Source organism: Staurois parvus, unplaced genomic scaffold (genome assembly GCF_062004578.1).
Source record: "Staurois parvus isolate SC_StPar_1 unplaced genomic scaffold, SC_StPar_1.0 ptg000874l, whole genome shotgun sequence".
NCBI lineage: Eukaryota > Metazoa > Chordata > Amphibia > Anura > Ranidae > Staurois > Staurois parvus.
The window spans coordinates 62,699-87,610 of NW_028318670.1; the positions used below are offsets into that span (position 1 = coordinate 62,699).

General features: G+C 48.1%; 3 protein-coding genes across 6 annotated transcripts in view; all 3 read left to right on the top strand.

The window, feature by feature from the left end:
* The first annotated feature begins 6,194 nt into the window (after positions 1 to 6,194).
* LOC149443105 (uncharacterized) lies at positions 6,195 to 7,251 on the top strand. 2 transcript variants are annotated; one of them, XM_089655903.1, is made up of 5 exons: positions 6,195 to 6,269; positions 6,378 to 6,439; positions 6,526 to 6,719; positions 6,836 to 7,035; positions 7,115 to 7,234. In XM_089655903.1, the coding sequence occupies exons 3-5, from the start codon at positions 6,542 to 6,544 to the stop codon at positions 7,232 to 7,234; spliced, it is 498 nt and encodes a 165-aa protein (XP_089512029.1). In that variant the 5' UTR covers positions 6,195 to 6,269; positions 6,378 to 6,439; positions 6,526 to 6,541. The 2 variants fall into 2 exon arrangements, with proteins under 2 accessions (XP_089512029.1, XP_089512028.1); XM_089655902.1 differs by having other exon boundaries at positions 6,232 to 6,439; positions 7,115 to 7,251.
* A 444-nt stretch (positions 7,252 to 7,695) lies between these two features.
* The window catches only part of LOC149443106 (uncharacterized), an 85,504-nt gene continuing 68,287 nt past the window's right edge, over positions 7,696 to 24,912 (top strand). For all 3 annotated transcript variants that reach the window (XM_089655809.1, XM_089655811.1, XM_089655812.1), the window contains exons 1-2: positions 7,696 to 7,833; positions 7,914 to 8,117. In XM_089655809.1, the coding sequence (XP_089511935.1) occupies positions 7,986 to 8,117 (132 nt within the window). In that variant the 5' untranslated portion in view covers positions 7,696 to 7,833; positions 7,914 to 7,985. The remainder of the gene's footprint in view (positions 7,834 to 7,913; positions 8,118 to 24,912) is intronic.
* LOC149443107 (uncharacterized) lies at positions 10,657 to 22,285 on the top strand. The gene is made up of 2 exons (XM_089655806.1): positions 10,657 to 10,843; positions 14,686 to 22,285. Exons 1-2 carry the CDS (start codon positions 10,657 to 10,659, stop codon positions 15,972 to 15,974), a joined length of 1,476 nt encoding a protein of 491 aa, XP_089511932.1. The 3' UTR covers positions 15,975 to 22,285.

Genomic DNA, 24,912 nt, shown 5'->3' on the forward strand with positions numbered 1-24,912 from the left:
TTGCTTGCCAGCATAGAGGTGAGACGTTCCTTGTACTTGGTGGAGGAACCATTGATGGCGAGCACAGAGGTGAGACGTTCCTTGTAGTTGGTGGAAGAACCCTTGTTGGCGAGCACAGAGGTGAGATGTTCCTTGTAGTTGGTGGAGGAACCCTTGTTGGCCAGCAAAGAGGTGAGACGTTCCTTGTAGTTGGTGGAGGAACCCTTGGTGAGCACAGTGGTGAGACGTTCCTTGTAGTTGGTGGAGGAACCCTTGTTGGCGAGCACAGAGTTGAGACGTTCCTTGTAGTTGTTGGAGGAACCCTTGCTGGCGAGCACAGAGGTGAGACGTCTCTTGTAGTTGGTGGAGGAACCCTTGTTGGGGAGCAAAGAGCTAAGATGTTCCTTGTAGTTGGTGGAGGAACCCTTGTTGGCGAGCACAGAGGTGAGACGTTCCTTGTAGTTGGTGGAGAAACCCTTGTTGGCGAGCACAGAGGTGAGACGTTTCTTGTAGTTAGTGGAGGAACCCTTGTTGGCGAGCACAGAGGTGAGACATTTCTTGTAGTTGGTGGAGGAACCCTTGTTGGCGAGCACAGAGGTGAGACGTTCCTTGTACTTGGTGGAGGAACCATTGATGGCGAGCACAGAGGTGAGACGTTCCTTGTAGTTGGTGGAAGAGCCCTTGTTGGCGAGCACAGAGGTGAGATGTTCCTTGTAGTTGGTGGAGGAACCCTTGTTGGCGAGCACAGAGGTGAGACGTTCCTTGTAGTTGGTGGAGGAACCCTTGTTGGCAAGTACAGAGGTGAGACGTTCCTTGTACTTGGTGGAGGAACCCTTGTTGGCGAGCACAGAGGTGAGACATTCCTTGTACTTGGTGGAGGAACCCTTGTTGGCGAGCACAGAGGTGAGACGTTCCTTGTAGTTGGTGGAGGAACCCTTGTTGGCGAGCACAGAGGTGAGACGTTTCTTGTACTTGGTGGAGGAACCCTTGTTGGCGAGCACAGAGGTGAGACGTCTCTTGTAGTTGGTGGAGGAACCCTTGTTGGGGAGTACAGAGGTAAGACGTTCCTTGTAGTTGGTGGAGGAACCCTTGTTGGCGAGCACAGAGATGAGACGTTCCTTGTAGTTGGTGGAGGAACCCTTGTGTGTGAGCACAGAGGTGAGACATTCCTTGTAGTTGGTGGAGGAATCCTTGTTGGCGAGCACAGAGGTGAGATGTTCCTTGTAGTTGGTGGAGGAACCCTTGTTGGCGAGCACAGAGGTGAGACGTTCCTTGTAATTGGTGGAGGAACCCTTGTTGGCGAGCACAGAGGTAAGACGTGTCTTGTAGTTGGTGGAGGAACCCTTGTTGGCCAGCACAGAGGTGAGACGTTTCTTGTAGTTGGTGGAGGAACCCTTGCTGGCGAGCACAGAGGTGAGACGTTCCTTGTAGTTGGTGGAGGAACCCTTGTTGGCGAGCACAGAGGTGAGACCTTCCTTGTAGTTGGTGGAGGAACCTTTGTTGGCGAGCACAGAGGTGAGACATTCCTTGTAGTTGGTGGAGGAACCCTTGTTGGCGAGCACAGAGGTAAGACATTCCTTGTAGTTGGTGGAGAAACCCTTGTTGGCGAGCACAGAGGTAAGACATTCCTTGTAGTTGGTGGAGGAACCCTTGTTGGGAAGCACAGAGGTAAGATGTTCCTTGTAGTTGGTTCCCAGGTTTGCACACATCTCAGGAGGGATTTTGGTCCACTCTTCTTTGCAGATCTTCTCTAAATCTTTAAGGTTTTTTTGGCTTTCACTTGGCAACTTGAAGTTTCAGCCACCTCCATAAATTTTCTATAGGATGAAGGTCTGGAGACTGGCTAGGCCACTCCATGGCCTTAATGTGCTTCTTGAGCCACTGCTTTGTTGCCTTGGTGGTATGTTTTGGCTCATTGTCATGCTGGAAGACCCATCCACGACCCATCTTCAATGTCCTTGCTGAGGGAAGAAGGTTCTCATCCAAGATATGACAATACATGGCCCGTCCATGGGCCCCTCAATGTGGCAAATTCAGCCTGTACCTTTAGCAGAGAAACAGGCCAAAGCATAATGTTTCCACCTCTGTGCTTGACTGTAGGGATGGTGTTCTTGGGGTCATAGTCAGCATTTTTCTTCCTCCAAACACAGCGAGTCGAGTAAATGCCAAAGAGCTCAATTTTGGTCTCATCTGACCACAGCACTTCCTCCCAATCCTCCTCTGAATCATTTAGATTGTCACGTACCTGGTGTTAGAGGCCAATGGAGAGAGGACTTCCCTTGTGGCTAAGTTCCAGACTCCCCTGAGAGTGGGACAGCGGGAGTCAGGCCCAAAGTGGCAAAGGTCGCCTGTAGGAGTGCTTGTTGGTGGTCCACCCAGGGTCACAGCTGATGCACTTAGAAGGGATCTGCAGACAGGTGGTGCCTGTGCGAGGGATACAAGCCCTTCCGGGAAATGGAGGATCACAGGCTAGCCAGTTCAAAGCCGAGGTCAGGTACCAGGTGGGAATCAAAGCAGACGTAGTCAGATGGGATAGCCGAGGTCATACACAGAGGAGCAAAGAGGGAATATCCATTAGCCAAGCCAAGGTCAGATCAGGGGTTAAGCAGAGTAGACAGGTCCAGGAGCAAGCCGAGTCGTTATCAGGAAATCAAAGGTCACATTAGCACAGGAAACAGGAACAAGGTACAGGGAAGCCAGAGATCAACCAGCACCTGAGAGTAGTGCAGGGCTTCCTTATAAAGGCCATTTGCCGCCAAATTTGAGCCGATGTGAACTTCTGCGGCCATGCAAGGTACTGGCAGGGGTGCCAGGTCTCCTAACACCTCTGCCGAGAACAAAGCCCTGACATACAGTGAGGAACAGAGGTATTTGAACACCCTGCGATTTTGCAAGTTCTCCCACTTAGAAATCATGGAGGGGTCTGAAATTCACATTGTAGGTGCATTCCCACTCAGAGACAGAATTCAGGAAATCACATTGTATGATTTTTAAAGAATTTATTTGTCTTGCACTGCTGAACATAAGTATTTGAACACCTAAGAAACAGCAAGAATTCTGTCTCTCAAAGACCTGTTATTGTGCCTTTAAAAAGTCCACCTTTACTCCACTCATTAATCTAACTTAGTAGCACCTGTCTGAGCTCTTTAAAGACACCTGTCCACCCCACAGTCAATCAGACGCCAAATACTACCATGGGCAAGACTAAAGAGCTGTCAAAAGACACCAGAGACAAAATTGTGGACCTCCACAAGGCTGGAAAGGGCTAAGGGGCAATTGCCAAGCAGCTTGGTGAAAATAGATCAACTGTTGGAGCAATTGTTAGAGAATGGAAGAGGCTAAAGACGACTGTCAGTCTCCCTCGGACTGGGGCTCCATGCAAGATCTCACCTCGTGGGGTATCACTGATGATAAGAAAGGTGAGGAATCAGCCCAGAACTACAAAGAAGGAGCTGGTCAATGACATGAAGAGAGCTGGGACCACAGTTCCAAAGGTCACTGTCGGTAGAACATGACGCCGTCATGGTTTCAAATCATGCATTGCACGGAAGGTTCCCTTGCTCAAGTCATCACATGTCCAGGCCCGTCTGAAGTTTGCCAATGACCATCTGGATGATCCAGAGGAGGCATGGGAGAAGGTCATGTGGTCAGATGAGACCAAAGTAGAACTTTTTGGTCTAAACTTCGCTCGTCGTGTTTGGAGGAAAAAGAAGGATGAGTTGCATCCCAAGAACACCATCCCTACTGTGAAGCATGGGGGTGGTAACATCATGCTTTGGGGGTGCTTTTCTGTGAAATGGACAGGACGACTGCACTGTATTAAGGAGAGGATGAATGGGGCCATTTATTGTGAGATTTTGAGCAACAACCTCCTTCCCTCAGTCAGAGCATTGAAGATGGGTCGTGGCTGGGTCTTCCAACATGACAACGACCCGAAGCACACAGCCAGGATAACCAAGGCGTGGCTCCGTAAGAAGCATATCAAGGTTCTGGAGTGGCCTAGCCAGTCTCCAGACCTAAATCCAATAGAACATCTTTGGAGGGAGCTGAAACTCCGTGTTGCTCAGCGACAGCTCCGAAACCTGACAGATCTAGAGGAGATCTGTGTGGAGGAGTGGGCCAAAATCCCTGTTGCAGTGTGTGCAAACCTGGTCAAGAACTACAGGAAACGTTTGATCTTTGTAATTACTGATTTTCTCAGGTGTTCAAATACTTATGTTCAGCAGTGCAAGACAAATACATTCTTTACAAATCATACAATCTGATTTCCTGAATTATTTTTTTAAATTCTGTCTCTCAGAGTGGGAATGCACCTACAATGTGAATTTCAGACTCCTCCATGATTTCTAAGTGGGAGAACTTGCAAAATCGCAGGTTGTTCAAATACTACTGTTCCTCACTGTAGATGTTCATTGGCAAACTTCAGATGGCCTGTACATGTGCCTTCCTGAGGAGGGGGACCTTGCGGACAGTGCAGGATTTCAATCCATGGTGGCATATTGCGTTACCAATGGTTTGTTGGGTGACTGTGGTCCCAACTGCCTGGAGATCCTTCACAAGCTCCTCCTATGTAGTTCTGGGTTGATCCCTCACTTTTCTCATGGCCATCCTTACCCCATGAGGAGATATCTTGCATGGAGCTCCAGACCGAGGAAGGTGATTGATGGTTATCTTGTATTTCTTCCTTTTGGGAATAATCGCTCCAACAGTTGTCTCCTTCTCACCAAGCTTCTCATTGATGGTCTTGTAGCCCATTCCAGCCTTGTGCAGGTCTACAGTCTTGTCCCTGATGTCCTTTGACAGCTCTTTTGTCATGCCCATGGTGGTGGTGAGGTTTGAATGTAAGAAAGAGATTCTGTGGACAGGTGACTTTTATACACAGAACGAGTTGTCGGTAGGATCGCCTTCTTACATTGACAGGACTGATCTGTGTACCACATGAGCACATAGCCAGTCTGTGGGAGCCAGAATCAGTGTTGGTTGGTAGGGGATCAAATACTTATTGTACTCCATGAGCTACAACTCCATTTATAACATTTGTATTGTGTTGTTTCTGGATTTTTGGTTGATATTCTGTCTCTATCATTTATATACATCGATGATAACAATTATAGACCGATCATTTCTGTGTAAGTGGGCGAACCTACAGAATCTGCAGGGGGTCAAATCATTATTTTCCCCTCTGTATATAAGCAGCCATGACACACGCATTCACATAAGGGCTCAACATTGTGCAGGAAAAGGTGTTTAGGTGCTTGGGTGCAACTTTAACCTTTACACTTTTTTCACTTAACTTTATTGCTTTCTTGTAAGTGATCAATATCCTCCGACATGATAAGATATTGTTGTGTCACTGGTCTCCTGCCCCTCCATGGCAACATCTACCAAGCTGGTTCCAGGCCCACAGGTGAGAAAACAGAATCTGGGAAATGTGGTGGGAGGTTGTGACCCAAAGGAGAAAGAACTCCTTAAGTCAGTGGTCAGTGTTGTGGTCCCTTACATTGGTGACCGATGGGAGAAGGACCCCCTTATATCAGTGGTCAGTGTAGCGGTCCCTTTTATATTGGTGACCGATGGGAGAAAGAACTCCTTAAGTCAGTGGTCAGTGTAATGGTCCCTTACATTGGTGAACCATGGGAGAAGGACCCCCTTATATCAGTGGTCAGTGTAGTTGTCCCTTACATTGGTGACCGATGAGAGAAGGACCCCCTTATATCAATGGTCAGTGTAGTGGTCCCTTACATTGGTGACCGATGGGTGAGGGACCCCCTTATATCAGTGGTCAGTGTAGTGGTCCCTTACATTGGTGACCGATGGGAGAAGGACCCCCTTATATCAGTGGTCAGTGTAGTGGTCAGCGGGAGAAGGACATTCCTAGATGGTCATCAGTGGGAAGACTGCCCCCCTTACAGATCATTGAGCTCAGTTAATGGTTCATTGCTGGAGGACCCCCTAGAACCCTTTGGAGGACCCCTGGCTGAGAAAGGCTGGACTAGGCAGTCATATATTTCTGTCCCCCTTGGTGGGAGTGGAGGTGACCCCGCTATGAGGACATACAATCCATACACACCCAGCACAAGGGCGGGGTCACACTACCAGACGGTTCTCGGGGCTGCAGTTCCTCTGAGCTCCACAAGGTGGTGATCTCACTTCTACCCAGACAGGAAGTCTCTATGGAAGACAGGAAGTGATGTCAGGGACAGACAGGAAGTGACCTCAGGTATAAATGGGACGTTTCGGGTGAGAGGTGAGTCGGGAGGAAGTAGAGAGGAGAATTTGCAGCAGAGGAGGTAATAAGATCTGATTTTATATTTACACCCAGTAAAATCCAGAGTTTTCCTCCTGTGAAGTCTGGAGATCATCTGACATCACATTGCCTCCACCTCCCTCCCTGATAGAAGAGAGAAAGAAGAAGATTCTAGAAGTCACCAGAGAGATCACCGAGCTGCTGACAGGAGAGGTGAGCGGTGCCGGGAATTCTGGGACATTCTCCAGTAACAGACAAAGGATGTGTCTGGATGGTGACTGTATCATTGTGTGTGTCAGGTTCCTATAAGGTGTCATGATGGAGGACCACCAGAAAGGACACAAGGATCTCTACAAGAATGTCATGATGGAGGACCACCGGAAAGGACACAAGGATCTCTACAAGGACGTCATGATGGAGGACCACCAGAAAGGACACAAGGACCTCTACAAGGACGTCCTGATGGACAATCAGCCGCCCCTCACATCACCGGGTAAGAGGAGACTTTATTGGAAAGGAGAGAGCAGTACGGAGGATCCACCTAGATCCCCCATCATCTGATAAACACATAGAAACAATGGATTCAGTCAGTGTGTGTGTTTCCTACAGATGGATCCAGTCATGGGAACTCACCAGAGAGATGTCCCTGTCCTCTGTATTCCTGGGATTCCACACAGGAAGGTAACACCATCCCTCACCATCATCAGGTAGATGGATCCAGTCATGGGAACCCACCAGAGAGATGTCCCCGTCCTCTGTATTTCCAGGATTCCACACAGGAAGGTCACACCATCCCTCACCATCATCAGGTAGATGAGGAACAATCACTGGTGGTTATAATGTATATATGGTATGTTTGTTACAATGAATGTTTCAATTTACATTCAGAGTACTCAGAGTGGAATCCTCGGGGATGAAAATATTGATGTTAAAGAAGAGTATAAAGAGGATGAGGAGGAGGATGGAGTGATAGAGGAGTTTTCAGAAGGACACGATGGAGCCACCTAATACCAGAAACCCACCATAGAGATGTCCCCGCCCTTTGTATTCCCGGGATTCCACACAGGAAGGTCACACCTTCCCTCACCATCATCAGGTAGGTGGATCCAGTCATGGGAACCCATCAGAGAGTTTTCCTTATCTTCTGTATTCCCAGGATTCCACACAGGAAGGTCACACCATCCCTCACCATCATCAGGTAGGTGGATCCAGTCATGGGAACCCACCAGAGAGATGTCCCCATCCTCTGTATTCCCGGGATTCCACACAGGAAGGTCACACCATCCCTCACCATCATCAGGTAGATGAGGAACAATCACTGATAGTATCATCAGGATCTGTACATTATCTGCATTGTTACCATTGATGTCATTTTATTATATATTCAGAGTGGAAACCTGAGAGAGTCTACAGTTGAGGTTAAAGAAGAGATAAAAGAGGAGGAGGATGAAGATGGGGGGATGGAGGAGTCAGAGATTCAAGAAGGACACAAAGATCTGTACCAGGACACCATGGTGGAGTCATCCAGCTACAGGAACCCACCAGATAGATGTCCTCTGTATTCCCGGGATTCCACACAGGAAGGTCACACCTTCCCTCACCATTAGGTAGATGAGGAACAATCACTGATAGTTATGATTTATACACAGCATGTTTGTTAAAATTAATGTTTTATTATAACTTTCAGAGTGGAATCCTCAGGGATGATAATATTGATGTTAAAGAAGAGTATAAAGAGGAGGATGAGGAGTATGGAGAGATGGAGGAGTTTTCAGGACACAAGAATATGATGGAGCCACCAAATACCAGGAACCCACCAGAGAGTTGTCCCCGTCCTCTGTATTCCCGGGATTCCACACAGGAAGGTCACACCATCCCTCACCATCATCAGGTAGATGAGGTACAATCACTGATAGTATCATTAGGATCTGTACATTATCTGCATTGTTACCATTGATGTCATTTTATTATATATTCAGAGTGGAAACCTGAGAGAGTCTACAGTTGGGGTTAAAGAAGAGATAAAAGAGGAGGATGAGGATGGGGTGATGGAGGAGTCAGAGCTTCCCATAGATCTGTACCAGGACACCATGGTGGAGTCATCCAGCTATGGAAACCCACCAGAGAGATGTCCCCGTCCTCTGTATTCCCGGGATTCCACACAGGAAGGTCACACCATCCCTCACCATCATCAGCTAGGTGGGTCAGAGCTTCTAGAATATGAAAATGACTCAACACTCTGACATGTAGAAGTGATGTATAGATGCCGAAGAATGTTATTTTCTCTGCTTCTCTTGATGTAGAGTGGAGATCCAATCGATATAGAATTTTTGAGGTGAAATCAGAAGAAGAAGAGGCGTATGTGAGGGATGATCAGCAGTCTATGGAGGAGGATGGAATAACGGGGACATTTATAGAGGAGGACACTCCTACAGAGATCAGCACAGGTGGGTCATGAACACTAAATCCATTCCTCCACCATACTGCTGGCACAAAATTGTTTCATTATTTTTTTTACAGAAGCTAAAGTAGTGTCGTCATACTCGATGTAAAATAATGTTCTTGTAATCCATTGAGGAACACAGGAACCCTTAAATGTTTGGGTTATATCCCCCCCCCCCCCCCTACAGGAAGTTTCATCATTAGCAATTTAAAAAGCTTACAGGCCAGCCCAGGATGACCACTACCAGCATGCCTCAGTTTTGTAGCAAAGCAATACCCAAAGTATAATCCTAAACACAGAGGGGGAGGGACCCGTGTCCCCCAATAGACTTCAAGAAAAGAATTTTAACGGGTGTACAAAAATCTTGTTTTCATACTTGCCTCTTGAGGGACGCAGGAAGTTTTGACCTTCAGGAAGTCCAATAGCAGAAACACAGCAAACAAATGCTAGCAGGGCCAAGAAAGAAGCAAGATGGAACTGAAAACTGCCTGCAGCTCAAAGAGCGGCCTTAATAAACCTCTACTTGTATCTGGCTTTGGGTGAGGCTACAACATTCACCTGGTAGAACTTGGAGAACATGGGAGCAGAAATCCAGCCTTGTAAATCTTGGAAATAGCTTCTCGATGCCATAAAGTCCAAGAAGCGCTTCTAGATCCAGCAGTGTGCGCCTGGAGAGTTAAAGATGGAACCCAATCCTTGAGTATATAGGCTTGGATGATGGTCTGCCTGAGACAACTAAAAATGGTGGAACTGGAGACCCGGTGTGCAGAGTTTTCCTGAAAGAAGCAGTGGCCGAGATTCAGACATTCACAGCTCAAACCAAATTCAGACGAGGGTCAATTTCTTTTTGAACTGGTGCTGGAGAGATGGACAGAAGAACAATATCCAGGTTGAGGTGCAAGGCAGAAACTACTTCAGGCATGAAGGAATTCCTGGGCTTCAGCACCATAAGTTCCTTGCAAGATGAAGTCAGCAGTTCTCCCCCACCCACACCCAGCAGAGGCGATGGCCTACAACGAAAAGCACCTTGTAGATGAGAATAGGGAGAGGAATGTATCTAGTGGGTTCAAATGATGGATTCTCAAGTGCCAAGTTCAGATTCCAAAGGCAGAACCTTGACCCTTGATAGTGTTCACTCAGACGCTGGTCCAGACCCAGCTTTAGAAAAGTGAGAATGCATCCTATGGAGAACCTCCTGGCATTGTAGGGATCAGATGTCCCCGTCCCTCAGAATCTGGGTTTAACAGCCAGAAATGGGAGAAGATCAGGACCTGCCAGGAAGAACAGAGCTACAATATGGACTTTTAACTGCTTCCTAGTTTGGACCTTACAAGTGCATCCTCTTGCTGGAATGGTAAGTGTCCTGTTAAAGAAGGACTCTGCCAGATCCTACAAAACCTTCGCTGAACAGATCCAAGGCTCATAAGTATCACCCGACAGATTGAGGACTCTGAGCATGGAACAGATTCTAACTCTAGAGAATACCATGATTCCAGGTTGGGGACCTTAGAGCTGTCAGAAGACTTGTTTCAAGCAAGGGAGGGCTGAGGGCACCTGGTAAAGCAAGATGGTCCCCCATGTCAAGATTTAGACATGGATGAGGCAACGTATAGGCTCAGGGCAAAAGACAAGGTGAACCCAGACAGCTTGTAGGACATGACCGGAGGTCATCAAAGTAGCGGTAGATGGGCAGCGGGAACAGATCGAGCTCCACATGACTCTTTTCAAGCAGGAGCAGCAGCTTTCTCTGTGCTGTATGGCAGAAAAGAGACCATGAGCACATTTTACTCTTGCGGATGATATCAGCACTTAGTCCCTCAGAATTACTCCTTCTATGGCAAAACCAGTGAGAACGAGGTGCCCAGCAATCTAAATAGTTCAGGTAACTCCCACCAGACCCACTGACCGAGCCTTCAGAGAAAGGGCAAAGGCTAAGGCAACGCCAAGGGCTAGAAACCTGGAAAGCAGAAAACCTCCATAGAACCCAATGCTTGAAGATGATTTCCAGGCCATCCATGTCCAGTCCAGGGTGGCCTGTAAGCGGTACTCCAAAGGCCAGGCTGAGGATGACCATGCAGGAAACTGCAAATCTAGAAATGAGAAGTCTCGAATGAGAGAAGATAAGAGGTGCAGAGCTTTATATAGGACACTAGTAGAAGACCTGAGGCATGCTGGTAGTGGGAGGAGTTATCCTAGGATGGTTGTAGTGAGAGGAGTTATCCTAGGATGGCCATAGTGGGAGGAGTTATCCTAGGATGGCCTACAGATTCTTTGCTTGCCAGTGTCCTATCCTCCTGTAGGCGGCTGTATAACCCTTAGGTGAAAGACTTTCTGTATCTCTCGGAGAAATGAAAATATATATTCCACCTTTACTATTTCTTCCATTTCCTTAACCCTTTGAGGAGCGTAAGGTTTTGGAACGCCAAAAGAATCAATTTTTTTGTTTTTAAAGTTCGTATACTTCAGTTGCTGTAACTAAGCCATTTCATGAAATAATTGGCAAAAAGCTAGATCCATTTGTTGTTTTATTGATAACTAATATTTTGACTCAAACCAAAAAAAAAAAAAGAGTTTTAAGTTCTTAATCAGATGATACACACAATTACAAACATGGGACAAATAAGTCCCTTGGTCCTCAAAGGGTTAACCGCCTCCCGACTGCCATATAGTCCAATGATGGGCGCAAGGCGGTTCTCTCATTCTCCCATTCTAACCGCGCATGCGTGGCTTCAGGAGCGCGTAGCGCGGCAATTGGTGGTGTGCTGTATCCCTCGGATATAGCAGATCACCGATCCACGGAAAGAGCCAAAGATGTTGGATCAGTCATGTGATCAGCTGTGTCCAATCACAGCGATCGCATGTAAACAGGGAAATGTCGGTTATCGGCATTCCTCTCCTCTCGAGCTGTCACGCTGACAGAGGAGAGCCAGTAATCAGCATTTCGTGGAGGGGATATCTACACTGATCATCAGGGCACTGATGATCAGTTTGTCCTGATCAGTGTAGCCCAAGCAGTACCACCTGTCAGTGTCCATCCATGCCACCTGCCAGTGCCCATTAGTGTCACATCAATGCCACATATCAGTGCCTACCAGTGCACATCAATGCCACATATCAGTGCCCATCTGAGCTGCTTTTCAGTGTCACCCGTCAGTGCCGCCTATCAGTGTGCATTAGTGCCGCCTATCACTGCCACCTATCAGTACTGCCTATCAGTGCCAGTCAGTGATGCCTATCAGTGATGCCTGTCAATGCCCATCAGTGCCACCTATCAGTGTCCATCTATCAGTGTCCATCAGTGCAACCTCATTAGCGCACATCAGTGAAGGAGAAAAATCACTTATTTACAAAATTTCATATGGGTACAGTGTTGCATGACCGCGCAATTGTCATTCAAAGGGGGTAGAAGTGCGCGGTAGGAGGGAAGGGGGTAGAAGCATCCGGTGGGTAGGAAGGGGGTAGAAGTGCCCTGTGGGCAGGAAGGGGGTAGAAGCGCCTGGTAGGCTAGTGGTTAAAGTAAAGCTGTAGTGTACCCTTTTTTTTTTTTCTTTTTTTTTAATTTATTTATTTTTTTAATTGCCAATAATGATCGTGGAGATATTTTATTCTTCTGCTGTACAGCAATGATTGGGGCATGACTTTCCATACTCCTGACCCTTGCGCTCCTTACGTTATGTTGTACCCCAGCCCCTGCACTCTATACACATTATTATATACCCTATATTCCCCCAAGTATCAGACCGCCGGCCTTTCCACACACATGACCTTTAATGGCCTCCCAGTCTTAGTCCATAGGGTTCAATATTGAGTTGGCCCCGCCCTTTCCATGCACTTGACCTTTAATGGCCCCCCAGTCTTACGCTGTAGGGTTCAATATTGAGTTGGCCCTGCCCTTTGCAGCTATAACAGCTTCAGCTCTTCTGGGAAGGCCGTCCACAAGGTTTAGGAGGGTGTCTATGGGAAGGTTGGATCATTCTTCCAGAAGCACATTTGTCAGGTCAGGTACTGATGTCGGGGAAGGAGGCCTGGCTCGCAATCTTTGCTTTAATTCATCCCAAAGGTGTTCTATGGGGTTGAGGTCAGGACTCTGTGCAGGCCAGTCAAGTTCCTCCACCCCAAACTGGCTCCTCCATGTCTTTATGGACCTTGCTTTGTGCACTGGTGGGCAGGTCATGTTGGAACAGGAAGGGGCCATCCCCAAACTTTTCCCACAAAGTTAGGAGCATGAAATTGTCCAAAATGTCGCCTTAAGAGTTCCCTTCACTGGAACTAGGGGGCCAACCCAACCCCTGAAAAACACCCCCACACCATAATTCCCCCTCCACCAAACTTTACACTTGGCACAAGTATCGTTCTCCTGGCCACCGCCAAACCCAGACACGTCCATCGGATTGCCAGATAGAGAAGCATGATTGGTCACTCCAGAGAACATGTCTCCTCTGCTCTAGAGTCCAGTGGTGGCATGCTTTACAGCACGGCATCCGACGCTTTGCATTGCACTTGGTGATTGAAGGCTTGGATGCAGCTGCTTGGCCATGGAAACCCATTCCATGAAGCTCTCTACACACTGTTGTTGGGCTCATCTGAAGGCCACACCAAGTTTGGAGGTCTATAGCTATTGACTCTGCAGACAGTTGGCAACTTCTGCGCACTGTGCGCTTCAGCATGTGCTGACCCCGCCCTGTCATGTGACGTGGCCTACCACTTGGTGGCTGAGTGGCTGTTGTTCCCAGTTGATTCCACTTTGTTATAATCCCACTAACAGTTGAGCGTGGAATATTTAGTAGCCAGGAAATGTCCCGGATGGACTTATTGCACAGGTGGCCACCTATCACGGGACCACGCTTGGAGTCACTGAGCTCCTGAGAGCGACCCATTCTTTCACCAATGTTTGTAGAAGCAGTCTGCATGCCTAGGGGATTGATTGTATACACCTGTGTCCATGGAGGGGATTGGAACACCTGAATCACATGATATGGAGGGGATTGGAACACCTGAATCACATGATATGGAGGGGATTGGGATACCTGAATCACATGATACGGAGGGGATTGGAAGAACTGAATCACATGATAGGGAGGGGATTGGGACACCTGAATCACATGATATGGAGGGGATTGCAATACCTGAATCACATGATATGGAGGGGATTGGAACACCTGAATCACATGATGTGGAGAGGATTGAAACACCTGGGGGGGGGAGTAATACTTGGAGCAAAATAGTGTGTGTATGGAGGTATTTACAAGATATATATATGGAGGGGATTGCAACACCTGAATCCAAGGATTGGGAGGGCGGGCCTTATACTTTGGACAATATGGTGTACTTTTGACTCCCTGCACTCCATACATTGTTGCATGTTCCATACTCCCAGCCCCTGCATTCTATACACATTGTTATATTCTCCTGACCCTTGCACTCCATACATTGTTGCATGTTCCATACTCCCAGCCCCTGCACTATATACACATTGTTATATGTTACATAATACTGACCCCTGCACTTTGTGGTATGTTTCATACTCCTGATGTGTGGATACTATGCGCTATGTTGTACATTTTCACATTCTGACTGTTACACTGTGCAGGGAGCCATCACTTGTGTGTTCCATACTCCTCACCCCCTACAATCTTCATGCTGTACGTTGCATACTCCTGACCCCTGCACTCCGTGTTGTAGGTGACATAGTCCTTAGTTCATATCTAAACACAACCTCTGTCTTTGTATTTTAGTCCATGGCCGGGAGATAAGGAAAACCTCAGAGGATTGTCTCACTTTGTCTCCAGACTGGAAAGTAGAAGATGAGGACATCACACAGTATAGTCCAGGAGAAAACCCGGCTCCCTCCAATGTCCATCCGGCACCACCCAGTGTAGATGGACTATCGGATTCCTCATATCCTGAGGAACCTCAGACTGTGCGGGACTGGGCCGGCCTTCACACAGGGAAGAGATTTCCCTGTCCTGAGTGCGGGAAGGGCTTCCATTTTAAATCTCCTCTTAATGCGCATAAGAGATCGGGGAGAGGGCATATGCCTGCCTTGAGTGCGGGAAATGTTTTTCACACAAGTCCAATCTTTCCAAACATCAGAGATTTCACACGGGAGAAAAGCCGTTTACTTGTGCTGAGTGTGGGAAATGTTTCCATTCTAAATCCAATCTCAGTAGGCATAAAAGATCTCACACGGAAGAGAAGCCGTATTCCTGCCCCGAGTGTGGCAAATGTTTCCATTCTAAAGGCAGTCTTAATGAGCATAACAGATCTCACATAGGTGAAAAGCCGTATTCCTGTACTGAGTGCAGGAAATGTTTTTCACAGAAGTCCAGTCTTAACGTACATTGGCGATTGCACACGGGAGAGAAGTCCTATTCCTGTCCTGAGTGCGGGAAATGTTTCCATTTTAAATCCCAACTCAGTAGGCTTAAAAGATCTCACATGGGGGAGAAGCCGTATTCCTGCCCTGAGTGCGGGAAATGTTTCCATTCTAAAGCCAGTCTTAATGTGCATAAAAGATCTCACAATGGGGAGAAGCCGCATTCCTGTAATGAGTGCGGTAAATGTTTCACAGTGAAATCGGCTCTTGTCAGCCATCTGAGATCTCACACGGGAGAGAAGCCATGCTCCTGCCCTGAGTGTGGTAAATGTTTTTCACGGAAGTCATATCTTTCTGTACATCTGACATGTCACACGGGGGAGAAGCGATATTCCTGTCCTGAGTGCGGGAAATGTTTCTCTGGTAAATCAAAAGTCGATGCACACCAGAGGTCTCACACAAGAGAGAAGCCGTACTCGTGCCGTGAGTGCGGGAAATGTTATTCGGTGAAATCAACACTTGTCACACATTTAAAATATCACACGGGAGATAAGCTGTATTTCTGTCCTGAGTGCGGGAAATGTTATCCACGGAAATCAGAACTTGTCGCATACCAAAGATATCACACAGGGGAGAAGCCGTATTCCTGTCCTGAGTGCGGGAAATGTTTTGTAAGCAAATCACAGCTTGTCAGACATCATATAACCCACATGGGTGAGAAGAATCTTTCTTGTCCTGAAAGTGGGAAATGTTTAATCAATAAAGTGGGTTTAAGTTCACACCAGTTATCTCACAGACAGAAGTCATTTTCCTGTCCTGTGTGCGGGAAATGTTGTTCACACAAAGCAACTCTTGTCAGACATCTAACGCTTCACAAAGAAGAGAATCTGTATCCCTACCCCGAGTGCAGGAAATGTTACCCATATAAAGCAGCACTGGTCAGACATCTAACCTCCCACACGGGGGAGAAGCCGTTCTCCTGTAATTAGTGTGAGAAATGTTTCCCAGTGAAAGCAGCTCTTGTCAGACATCTGAGATCCCACACGGGAGAAAAGCCATACTCCTGCACAGAGCGTGGGAAATGTTTTGCGTGGCATTCCCAATTTATGAGGCATCAAATGATTCATGCAAACAAGATTTCCGATTCCTGTCTCACACAAAAGAGAATCCCTATTCCTGCCCTGAGTGCGGGAAATGTTTTTCACAGAAGTCAAAACTTACTGTACATCAGAGATCTCACACGGGGGAGAAGCGATATTCCTGTCCTGAGTGCAGGAAATGTTTTTATGATAAGTCCTATCTTGGCAGACATCAGAGATTTCACTCAGCGGTAAAGCCATATTCCTGCAGCGAGTGCTGGAAATGTTTTGTAAATAAATCAGATCTCGCTAAACACCAGAGAAGCCGTATACATGCCCCACGTGCGGGAAAAGTTTTACAGAACAGTCCAGTCTTGCCAAGCGTCAGAGAAAACACACTGCTGATGAGACAGGTTAGAGATCTGAGTGCGGGAAATGTCTTAAACACATCATGTACCAAAAAAAAAATCTTCAAAAGAAAGTCACCAAAGACATCAAAGTTCTATCTGACCTACTCTGCTAGGAGGGAGGGGGCATACCATTTCTGTTTAGGTCCCTGCTGCGATGTAGTCTGATCTCCCCTGCTCTTCATAGAGAGAAATCCTGACGAAAAGAGGCGCAAGAGAACTTCTGGAGGAATGAAGGATAGGAAAGGATCTGGGGGTCCTAGGACTATCAGCGTGCATTACAAAGGGGACGACCTCCGGAGATGAAACTACTATACACAACTCTGCTTCAGTTGTATCTGCTGTGCAGTGCTGGTCACCAGTCCACAGGAAGGAGGTGCTGGAACTGGAGAGAGTCCAGAGAAGGGTGACAAATCTAATAAGGGGGATGGAGGAGCTCCGTTATGGGGGATGGAGAGCCTCTGTTATGGGGGATGGAGGAGCTCAGTTATGGGGGATGGAGGAGCTCAGTTATGGGGGATGGAGGAGCTCAGTTATGGGGGATGGAGGAGCTCAGTTATGGATGATGAAGGACCTCAGTTATGGGGGATGGAGGAGCTCAGTTATGGGGGATGGAGAACCTCAGTTATGGGGGATAGAGGAGCTCAGTTATGGGGGATGGAGAACCTCAGTTATGGGGGATGGAGGAGCTCAGTTATGGGGGATGGAGAACCTCAGTTATGGGGGAGCTCAGTTATGGGGGATGGAGGACCTCAGTTATGGGGGGATGGAGAACCTCAGTTATGGAGGACCTCAGTTATATCAGATGGAGAACCTGGTATGAATGATGACGTAGCTCAGTTCTGTAGGATGGAGGACCTCAGTTCTGGGGGATGGAGAACCTAGGGGATGGAGGACCTTGGTTATGAGGGATGTTGGACCTTGGTTATGGGGGATAGAGGACCTCAATTATGGGGGATGGAGGAGCTCAGTTTTGTGGGATGGAGGACCTCCATTATATCAGATGGAGAACCTCAATGAGGAGGGATGAAGTACCTCTGTTCTGTAGGATGGAGGACCTCTGTTCTGTAGGATGGAGGACCTCGGTTATGAGGGATGGAGGAGCTCAGTTATGTGGGATGGAGAACATCGGTTATGTGGGATGGAGAACCTCGGTTATGGGGGATGGAGGACCGCAGTTATGAGGGATGGAGAACTTTGGTTATGGGGGACTGCAGTTATGAGGGATGAAGTAGCTCATATATGAGGATGGAGAACCTCAGTCATTGATGATGGAGGACCTCGGTTATGTGGGATGGAGAACCTCTTTTATGTGGGATGGAGGAGCTCAGTTATGAGGGATGGAGGGCCGCAGTTATGTGGGATGGAAGACCTCAGTTATGTGGGATGGATGACGTCAGTTCTAGGGGATGGAGGACCTCAGGTATTGGGAATGGAGGACCTAGGGTCTGGGGGATGGAGGACCTCGGTTATGGGGATGGAGGAGTTCAGTTATGGAGGATCTCAGGTATGGCAGATGGAGAACCTCAAGTATGGGGGATGGAGGACCTCAGGTATACGGGATGGAGGACCTAGGGTTTGGGGGATGGTGAACCTCAGCGATCAGGAAAGGCTACCCACATTGAGCTAATTTTCCATAGACAGAAGACACTTAAAGAGGAGATATGATCCTAATATACAAATATCTTAATGGTGATTCTAGCTGAGGGAGGAAACTATTCAGTCTTGGGTTGCTCAAGAAGACACGGGAGCCACTCAATGAAGTTGGATGAGAAGCAGTTTAACCTTAAATTGGGTAGGGGGTGCTTTACTGGTAGAACAGTAAGGATGTGGAACTTCCTTCCACAGTTGGTGGTGGCAGTGGGAAGTGTCGATAATTTCACAGAACGTTTAGACTTTCATCGTATGGGAATTGGTAGTGACATAATCCTATACACACACTGACACAGCTTGAACTGGATGGACTGGTGTCCTCCTTACCAACCATGATATCCTCCTCTCAAGCTCCCTCATCACTTCCTCCCATGCTCACCTCCAGGACTTTTCCCATCCTCTGGAACTCCCTACCACAGCATGTCCGGTCACCCTATCTGCCTTTAGGCGATCTTTGAAAACTCACTTTTTCAGGGAAGCCTACCCCACCTCCACCTAAGAACTGTACTTGAATCACCTCCACCAGATCATCACCCGCAGCTATCACCTTTTGTATCACCTCCACCTTCCTTTAGATTGTAAGTTCCAGGAGCTGGGCTGTCAAGGTCCTACCTTTCCTCAGACCTTGTGCTGCTCCATGTGCTGGCAACCATCTTTTGCAAAGCATTGTGGGAACCTTTATGCTTTCAGCCCTCTGCGGCTCCTCCCCAAGGAGGTGGCAGCTTATCACATATAACTCTGCTGTTTATGGCTGTCCATTGCATTTGTGTCCTGTCTGTTGCACAACAGCAAGCTCCTGTTTAGCTACTCATTGCTTTCCTGGATACCGACTCGCACGGTGTTTCACATATGGTGGGAATGTCCGAAAATCCAGGTTTTTTGGAAGATAATAGTCAAATTGATTGAAGAAATAACTGAAATTGACATAGGGTTAGACCCAATGACGTGCCTCCTACACAATGTGGAGACATCTGTAAATAAATATAAAGACTCAGGTATATGGTACTTCTTGAATGCGGCGAAAGGGTTGATACCCAAAAAAAAAAAAGGAGGGCGACAAGTGGAAGACCGCGTTCAACACCAGAACCGGCCACTATGAATCCCTGGTTATGCCCTTCGGGTTGTGTAACACGCCTGCGGTCTTTCAGGAGTTCATTAATGATGTCTTTCGTGACTTGTTGCAGCAGTGCGTGGTGGTTTACTTGGACGACACCCTGGTTTACTCTGCGTCCATGGAGTCTCATATCCAGGATGTTAAGCGAGTGCTGCAACGATTACGTGAGAACGAGCTTTTCTGTAAGCTTAGAAGTGTGAATTTCACCGATCCCAGGTTGCCTTTTTGGGCTACATCATTTCCGCTGTGTGATTTTCCATGGACCCTCAGAAGGTTTCGGCGGTTATGCAGTGGCTTCGTCCCAGTGGTCTTCGGTCTATTTAGCGCTTTTTGGGATTCACCAACTGTTATCGGAAGTTTATCAGGAACTTCTCCACACTGGCCAAGCCTCTCTCAGATCTGACCAAGAAGGGCAGTAATCCCCACGAGTGGTCATCCGAGGCCATCTTAGCTTTCGAAGCTCTGAAATCCGCCTTCGCTTCGGCTCCGATACTGTCTCATCCCAATCCTTGGTTGCCTTTTGTCCTCGAGGTTGATGCATCTGAGACGGGAGTTGGCGCCCTCCTGTCTCAGCGTCGGTTGCCTGATGGACCCCTACTTCCCTGTGGGTTCTACTCCAGGAAGCTTTCCTCCGCAGAATGCAACTACCAGATTGGAGACAGGGAGTTGTTGGCCATTATTCAGGCTCTCAAGGAATGGAGGCACCTACTCGAGGGTTCTGCGGTTCCGGTTCTCATTCTCACTGACCACAAGAACCTGACGTATCTCTCGGAAGCTAAGAGGTTGACGCCCCATCAGGCCAGATGGGTTCTATTCTTGTCACATTTTAACTGTGTTCTCCTATTTGCCTGGCTCCAAGAATGTCAGGGCTGATGCCTTGTCGTGGCAATACTCTGAGCTGTCCAGGGAGGACTCGGTCATACCTCCGGATCAGATCCTGGCTGCCATTCGTACCAGCCTGACTTCTCCCCTTGGGGAGCAGATTTTGGCGGCTCAAACTGATGCTCCCTCTGAGAGACCAGCTGGTAGATGTTTCGTACCTGAGGGATTGCGCATCCGCTTGCTGCGTACCTACCATAATTCCAAGACCGCCGGTCATCCAGGGAGGAACCAGTTGTCCTGGGTCATTTCTCGTTTATTCTGATGGCCATCTCTCCGTTCCGACATCGCCTCATATGTAGCGGCATGTTCTGTCTGTGCCCAGAATAAATCTCGGCATCTTCCACTGGGCCTTCTGCAACCCATTCCCAATGGGGAGTGTCCCTGGTCACACCTGGGCATGGATTTTATTGTAGACCTCCCTGCGTCTTGAGGCCATATGGTCATTCTTATGGTCATTGATCATTTCTCACAGATGTGCCATTGTGTTCTATTCAAGAAATTGCCGACTGCGCAAGAATTGGCTACGGTTTTCGCCAGGGAGATCTTTCGCTTGCATGGGTTGCCTAAGGTGATTGTCTCTGACCATGGGAGCCAGTTTGTGTCCAGGTTCTGGCACGCCTTCTGCTCCCAGTTTGGTATCAAGCTCTCCTTCTCTTCGGCCTACAACCCGCAGTCCAATGGGGCTGCGGAGCATTCAAACCAGGCCCAGGAACAATTCCTTCGCTGCTATATCTCTGACCATCAAGACAATTGGGTCGATCTCCAGCCATGGGCAGAGTTTGCGAGGAACTCGGCTGTCAACTCCTCCTCCGGGATGTCTCCCTTCATGGCAAACTATGGGTTCCAACCCGCTGTATTGCCTGAGTTGTTCTCGCCACAGGACATTCCGGCTGTGGATAACCATCTTGCTGCCCTGCGTTCCTCATGGGGGCAGATCCAGAGGTCCTTGAAGGACTCAGCTCAGCGCCAGAAGCTCCAGGCTGATCGTAGACGGTTGCCCGCTCCTTCATACCAGGTCGGAGATCTGGTGTGGTTGTCCACTCGTAACCTCAATCTTCGGGTGCCCGCACCGAAACTGGCTCCCCATTTTGTTGGTCTTTTCCGCATCCTCCGCAGGGTGAACCCGGTTGCCTATGCCCTTGCTCTTCCTCCTGGGATGCGTATCTCAAATGTCTTCCACGTATCCCTGTTGAAGCCTCTGGTCTGTAATCGCTTTACTGCCTCTCTGCCTCGGCCTCGTCCTATCCGGGTCGACGGTCATGAGGAGTATGAGGTAAGCCGCATCCTGGACTGTCGGTTGGTCCGCGGTCGGGTGCAGTTCCTGGTCCATTGGCGTGGTTATGGTCCCGAGGAGCGTTCCTGGGTTCCTTTCGCGGATGTTCATGCTCCTGCCCTCCTCCTCGCTTTTCACGCCCGCTTTCCACAGAAGCCTTACGTTGAGCCGCGGAGGGGGAGGGGCCCTTGAGGAGGAGGGATTGTCAAGGTCCTACCTTTCCTCAGACCTTGTGCTGCTCCATGTGCTGGCATTTATTTTAGGTGTCTGCAAAGCATTGTGGGATCCTTTATGCTTTCAGCCCTCTGCAGCTCCTCCCCCAGGAGGTGGCGGCTTATCACATTTAAGTCTGCTGTTTGTGGCTGTCCATTGCATTTGTGTCCTGTCTGTTGCACAACAGAAAGCTCCTGTTTAGCTACTCATTGCTTTCCTGGATACCGACTCGGCTTTGGCTCTGGCGACCATTCTTCCTGGCTTCTGACCCTGGTCGCCAGAACCGTTCTTCCTGGCTCCTGATCCTGGCTCTGGCGACGATTCTTCCTGGCTCCTGATCCCGGCTCTGGCGACGATTCTTCCTGGCTCTTGACCCTGGCTTTGGCTACGATTTCTGCTGTTGGACTTGCATAGACTCTTGTCTTATTTTTATATTAATAAACCTACCTTTAATTGCACCTCCTTGTGTGTCTGGCTCCTCACTCCCTGACACAGGCCCTCCTATTCCTTCTGTACTGAAATGTCTTGTAATTGTACCGCCCCCCTTATATTGTGCAGTACTGCGCAAACTGTTGGCGCCATAAATCCCGTATAATAATATTGCTGGTGGATGAATGAATGCTAAAATATATGATATTCTTTGTAAGTTGATTAATAAATGTCCACCTTCAGATCCGTATATGTCGATGTCTTTTCTTGTCAGTCCATAGATCCTTCCACACATAGTGCCTCAGCCCATCACAATCTCTAGAACATCAAACATAGAGGAACCCCCCTCCATCTTTTCTATGTCCCGTGTCCCTCTAAATAAGAGGATTGGCATGAATACCAACAACCCGGTCTTGGGAGGAGCCAAGCCGTGTTTCTGGAACACCAACTAAATGATGTTATTTTTCCCAAAGCAATATTATTAACTCGTTGGTTGGTTTTTAATTGTATATGTTATGTTAATAGGGATATAAATGTTTCTTTCTTTTTTTACTACTATGAATGAGCCACGTTGCTTTTTGTTTAAGAGGCCGACTTTCCCCCTTCTCATAGACCTCAGGACATCTGTAGTATACTCCAATGATAAGTCCATCAGTCCATAGACCCATCAATCATTCCTCCCTTAATTCCTCCTCCGCACCATCACCACCTCCAACCACAAGATCATTCTTGTCTTTTCCCTACTCCTCCAGTCTCCTTCTCTTTTCTCCTCCTCCATTTCCTAGCACTACAAGTACGGTCCATCCTGTAGGTTTTAGTCTTCATCTTGTGTCTTAGTAGTTTGGTGTTCCCAGCTTGTCCTTGTTGGAACAGCCAACTCTCCCCCTTCTCATAGACCTCAGGATGTCTGTAGTATACTCCAATGGTAAGTCCATCAGTCCATAGACCCATCTATCATTCCTCCCGTAATTCCTCCTCTGCACCATCACTACCTCCAACCACAAGATCGTCTTTCTTCTCACATCACATCTACCATAGAGAAACCCCCCCTCAATCTTTTCTATGTCCCGTGTCCCTCTAAACTAGAGGATCAGCATGAGTCTAGCCGTGTTTCTGGAACACCAACTAAATTATGTATTTTTCCCAAAGCAAAATTAACTGGTTGGATGATTTTTAATTGTATATGTTATGTTAGCAGGGACATCTTTTTTTATGGCTGAGCTTATGTGACCATTTCCATTTGTGGAGGAATTTGTCAAATCCGCAAAACCCAAACTTAAAATTGAACCTCTTTGAAGTCTATGGGGGAGCAATCTTGAAGCTAGATTTTGTCCATTGTCTGAAAAGAGCACGGGGAGCTGGGCCATCTTGGACTCCATGGAACTGTGCTGGGATATTGGCTCCACTGGTTGTCACTATGGTTCTCCCCCGCCCTCTGCTGAGCACTTTTATCACCCACCCCTTGCTAGACATTTTTATTCTTCTCCAACCCTCTGCTGGGCACTATTGTTCCCCTGCTAAGCCCTATCAGTCCCCATCACCGACCCCTGGGCACTATTGTTCCCCCACTCCTTCCCTTTCAGCATCAATGTTGCCCCCTCACCCCCATTGATCATCACGTGCCACGTGCACTCTTGACGCTAGGGCCCTGATTTACTAAGACTTGAGTCTACCAGCAGACTCTGAACATTCAGGCAGACTCAGTTAAATCAATGAACACCTGTCAGTCTTCTGAGCGGCGTCTAGCAATCTCATTGACGAACATCTACTTTGCTATTAGTAAATGTGGAATCGCGTCTGGCACATTTTTAGGTGCAATACCGGATATGTTCACTAGATGGCGCACAAGCACGGGCTTTGTAGCATTGGCGTTTTCTTGTTAGCATAAGAGAATACTTAGAATGTAACATATTATTATTATTATAATACAGTATTTATAAAGCGCCAATAGTTCGTTCAGCGCTGTACATTACAAAGGGGACAGAACATGTGACAGAACAATATCAATACAATGTGATACACGAGGGGTTCGAGGGCCCTGCTCTTTCAAGCTTACAATCTAGGAGGGAGGGGGTGGTGGCACAGGAGGAGATAGCTGTGGGGGATGGAGTGGTAGGAAGAGTGGAGGAGGTCGGCAAGTTAGCAGGGGGTGGGGTAGGCTTCCCTGAAGAGATGGGTTTTCAGGGTGCGCCTAAAGGAGAGGAGAGTAGGTGATAATCTGATGGGTTGGGGCAGGGAGTTCCAGAGGATGGGTGACACCCTGGAGAAGTCCTGGAGGCGGGCATGGGAGGAGGAGACCAGGGAACTAGAGAGAAGGAGGTCTTGTGAGGAGCGGAGTGTGCGTGCTGGGCGGTACTTGGATATTAGGTCAGTGATGTAGTTCGGGGCAGTATGGTGGACAGCTTTGTACGTCAGCATTAGGATTTTGAATTTGATCCGTTGCGCAATCGGAAGCCAGTAGAGGGATTGGCAGAGGGGGGTGGCGGAGACAGAGCGGTTGGAAAGGTGAATGAGTCTGGCAGCCGTATTCAGGATCGACTGAAGCGGGGATAGCCAGCGGCGAGACAGGCCAGTGAGGAGGGAGTTGCAGTAGTCGAGTCGTGATATGATGAGAGAGTGGATGAGCTGTTTAGTGGTTTCTGGGGTTAGGAACGTGCGGATTTTGGCGATGTTGCGGAGGTGGAGTCTGCACGAGTTTGTTAAAGATTGGACTTGGGGCTGGAAGGATAGGTTGGAGTCCAGAATGACACCCAGTACTCTGGCCTGCAGGGCGGGTTTGATGGTAGCGTTGTTGGATGTGACGGAGAAATCAATGGGGGGTGGTGTCCGGGTTGGGGGGAAGACAAGAAACTCGATTTTGGAGAGGTTCAATTTAAG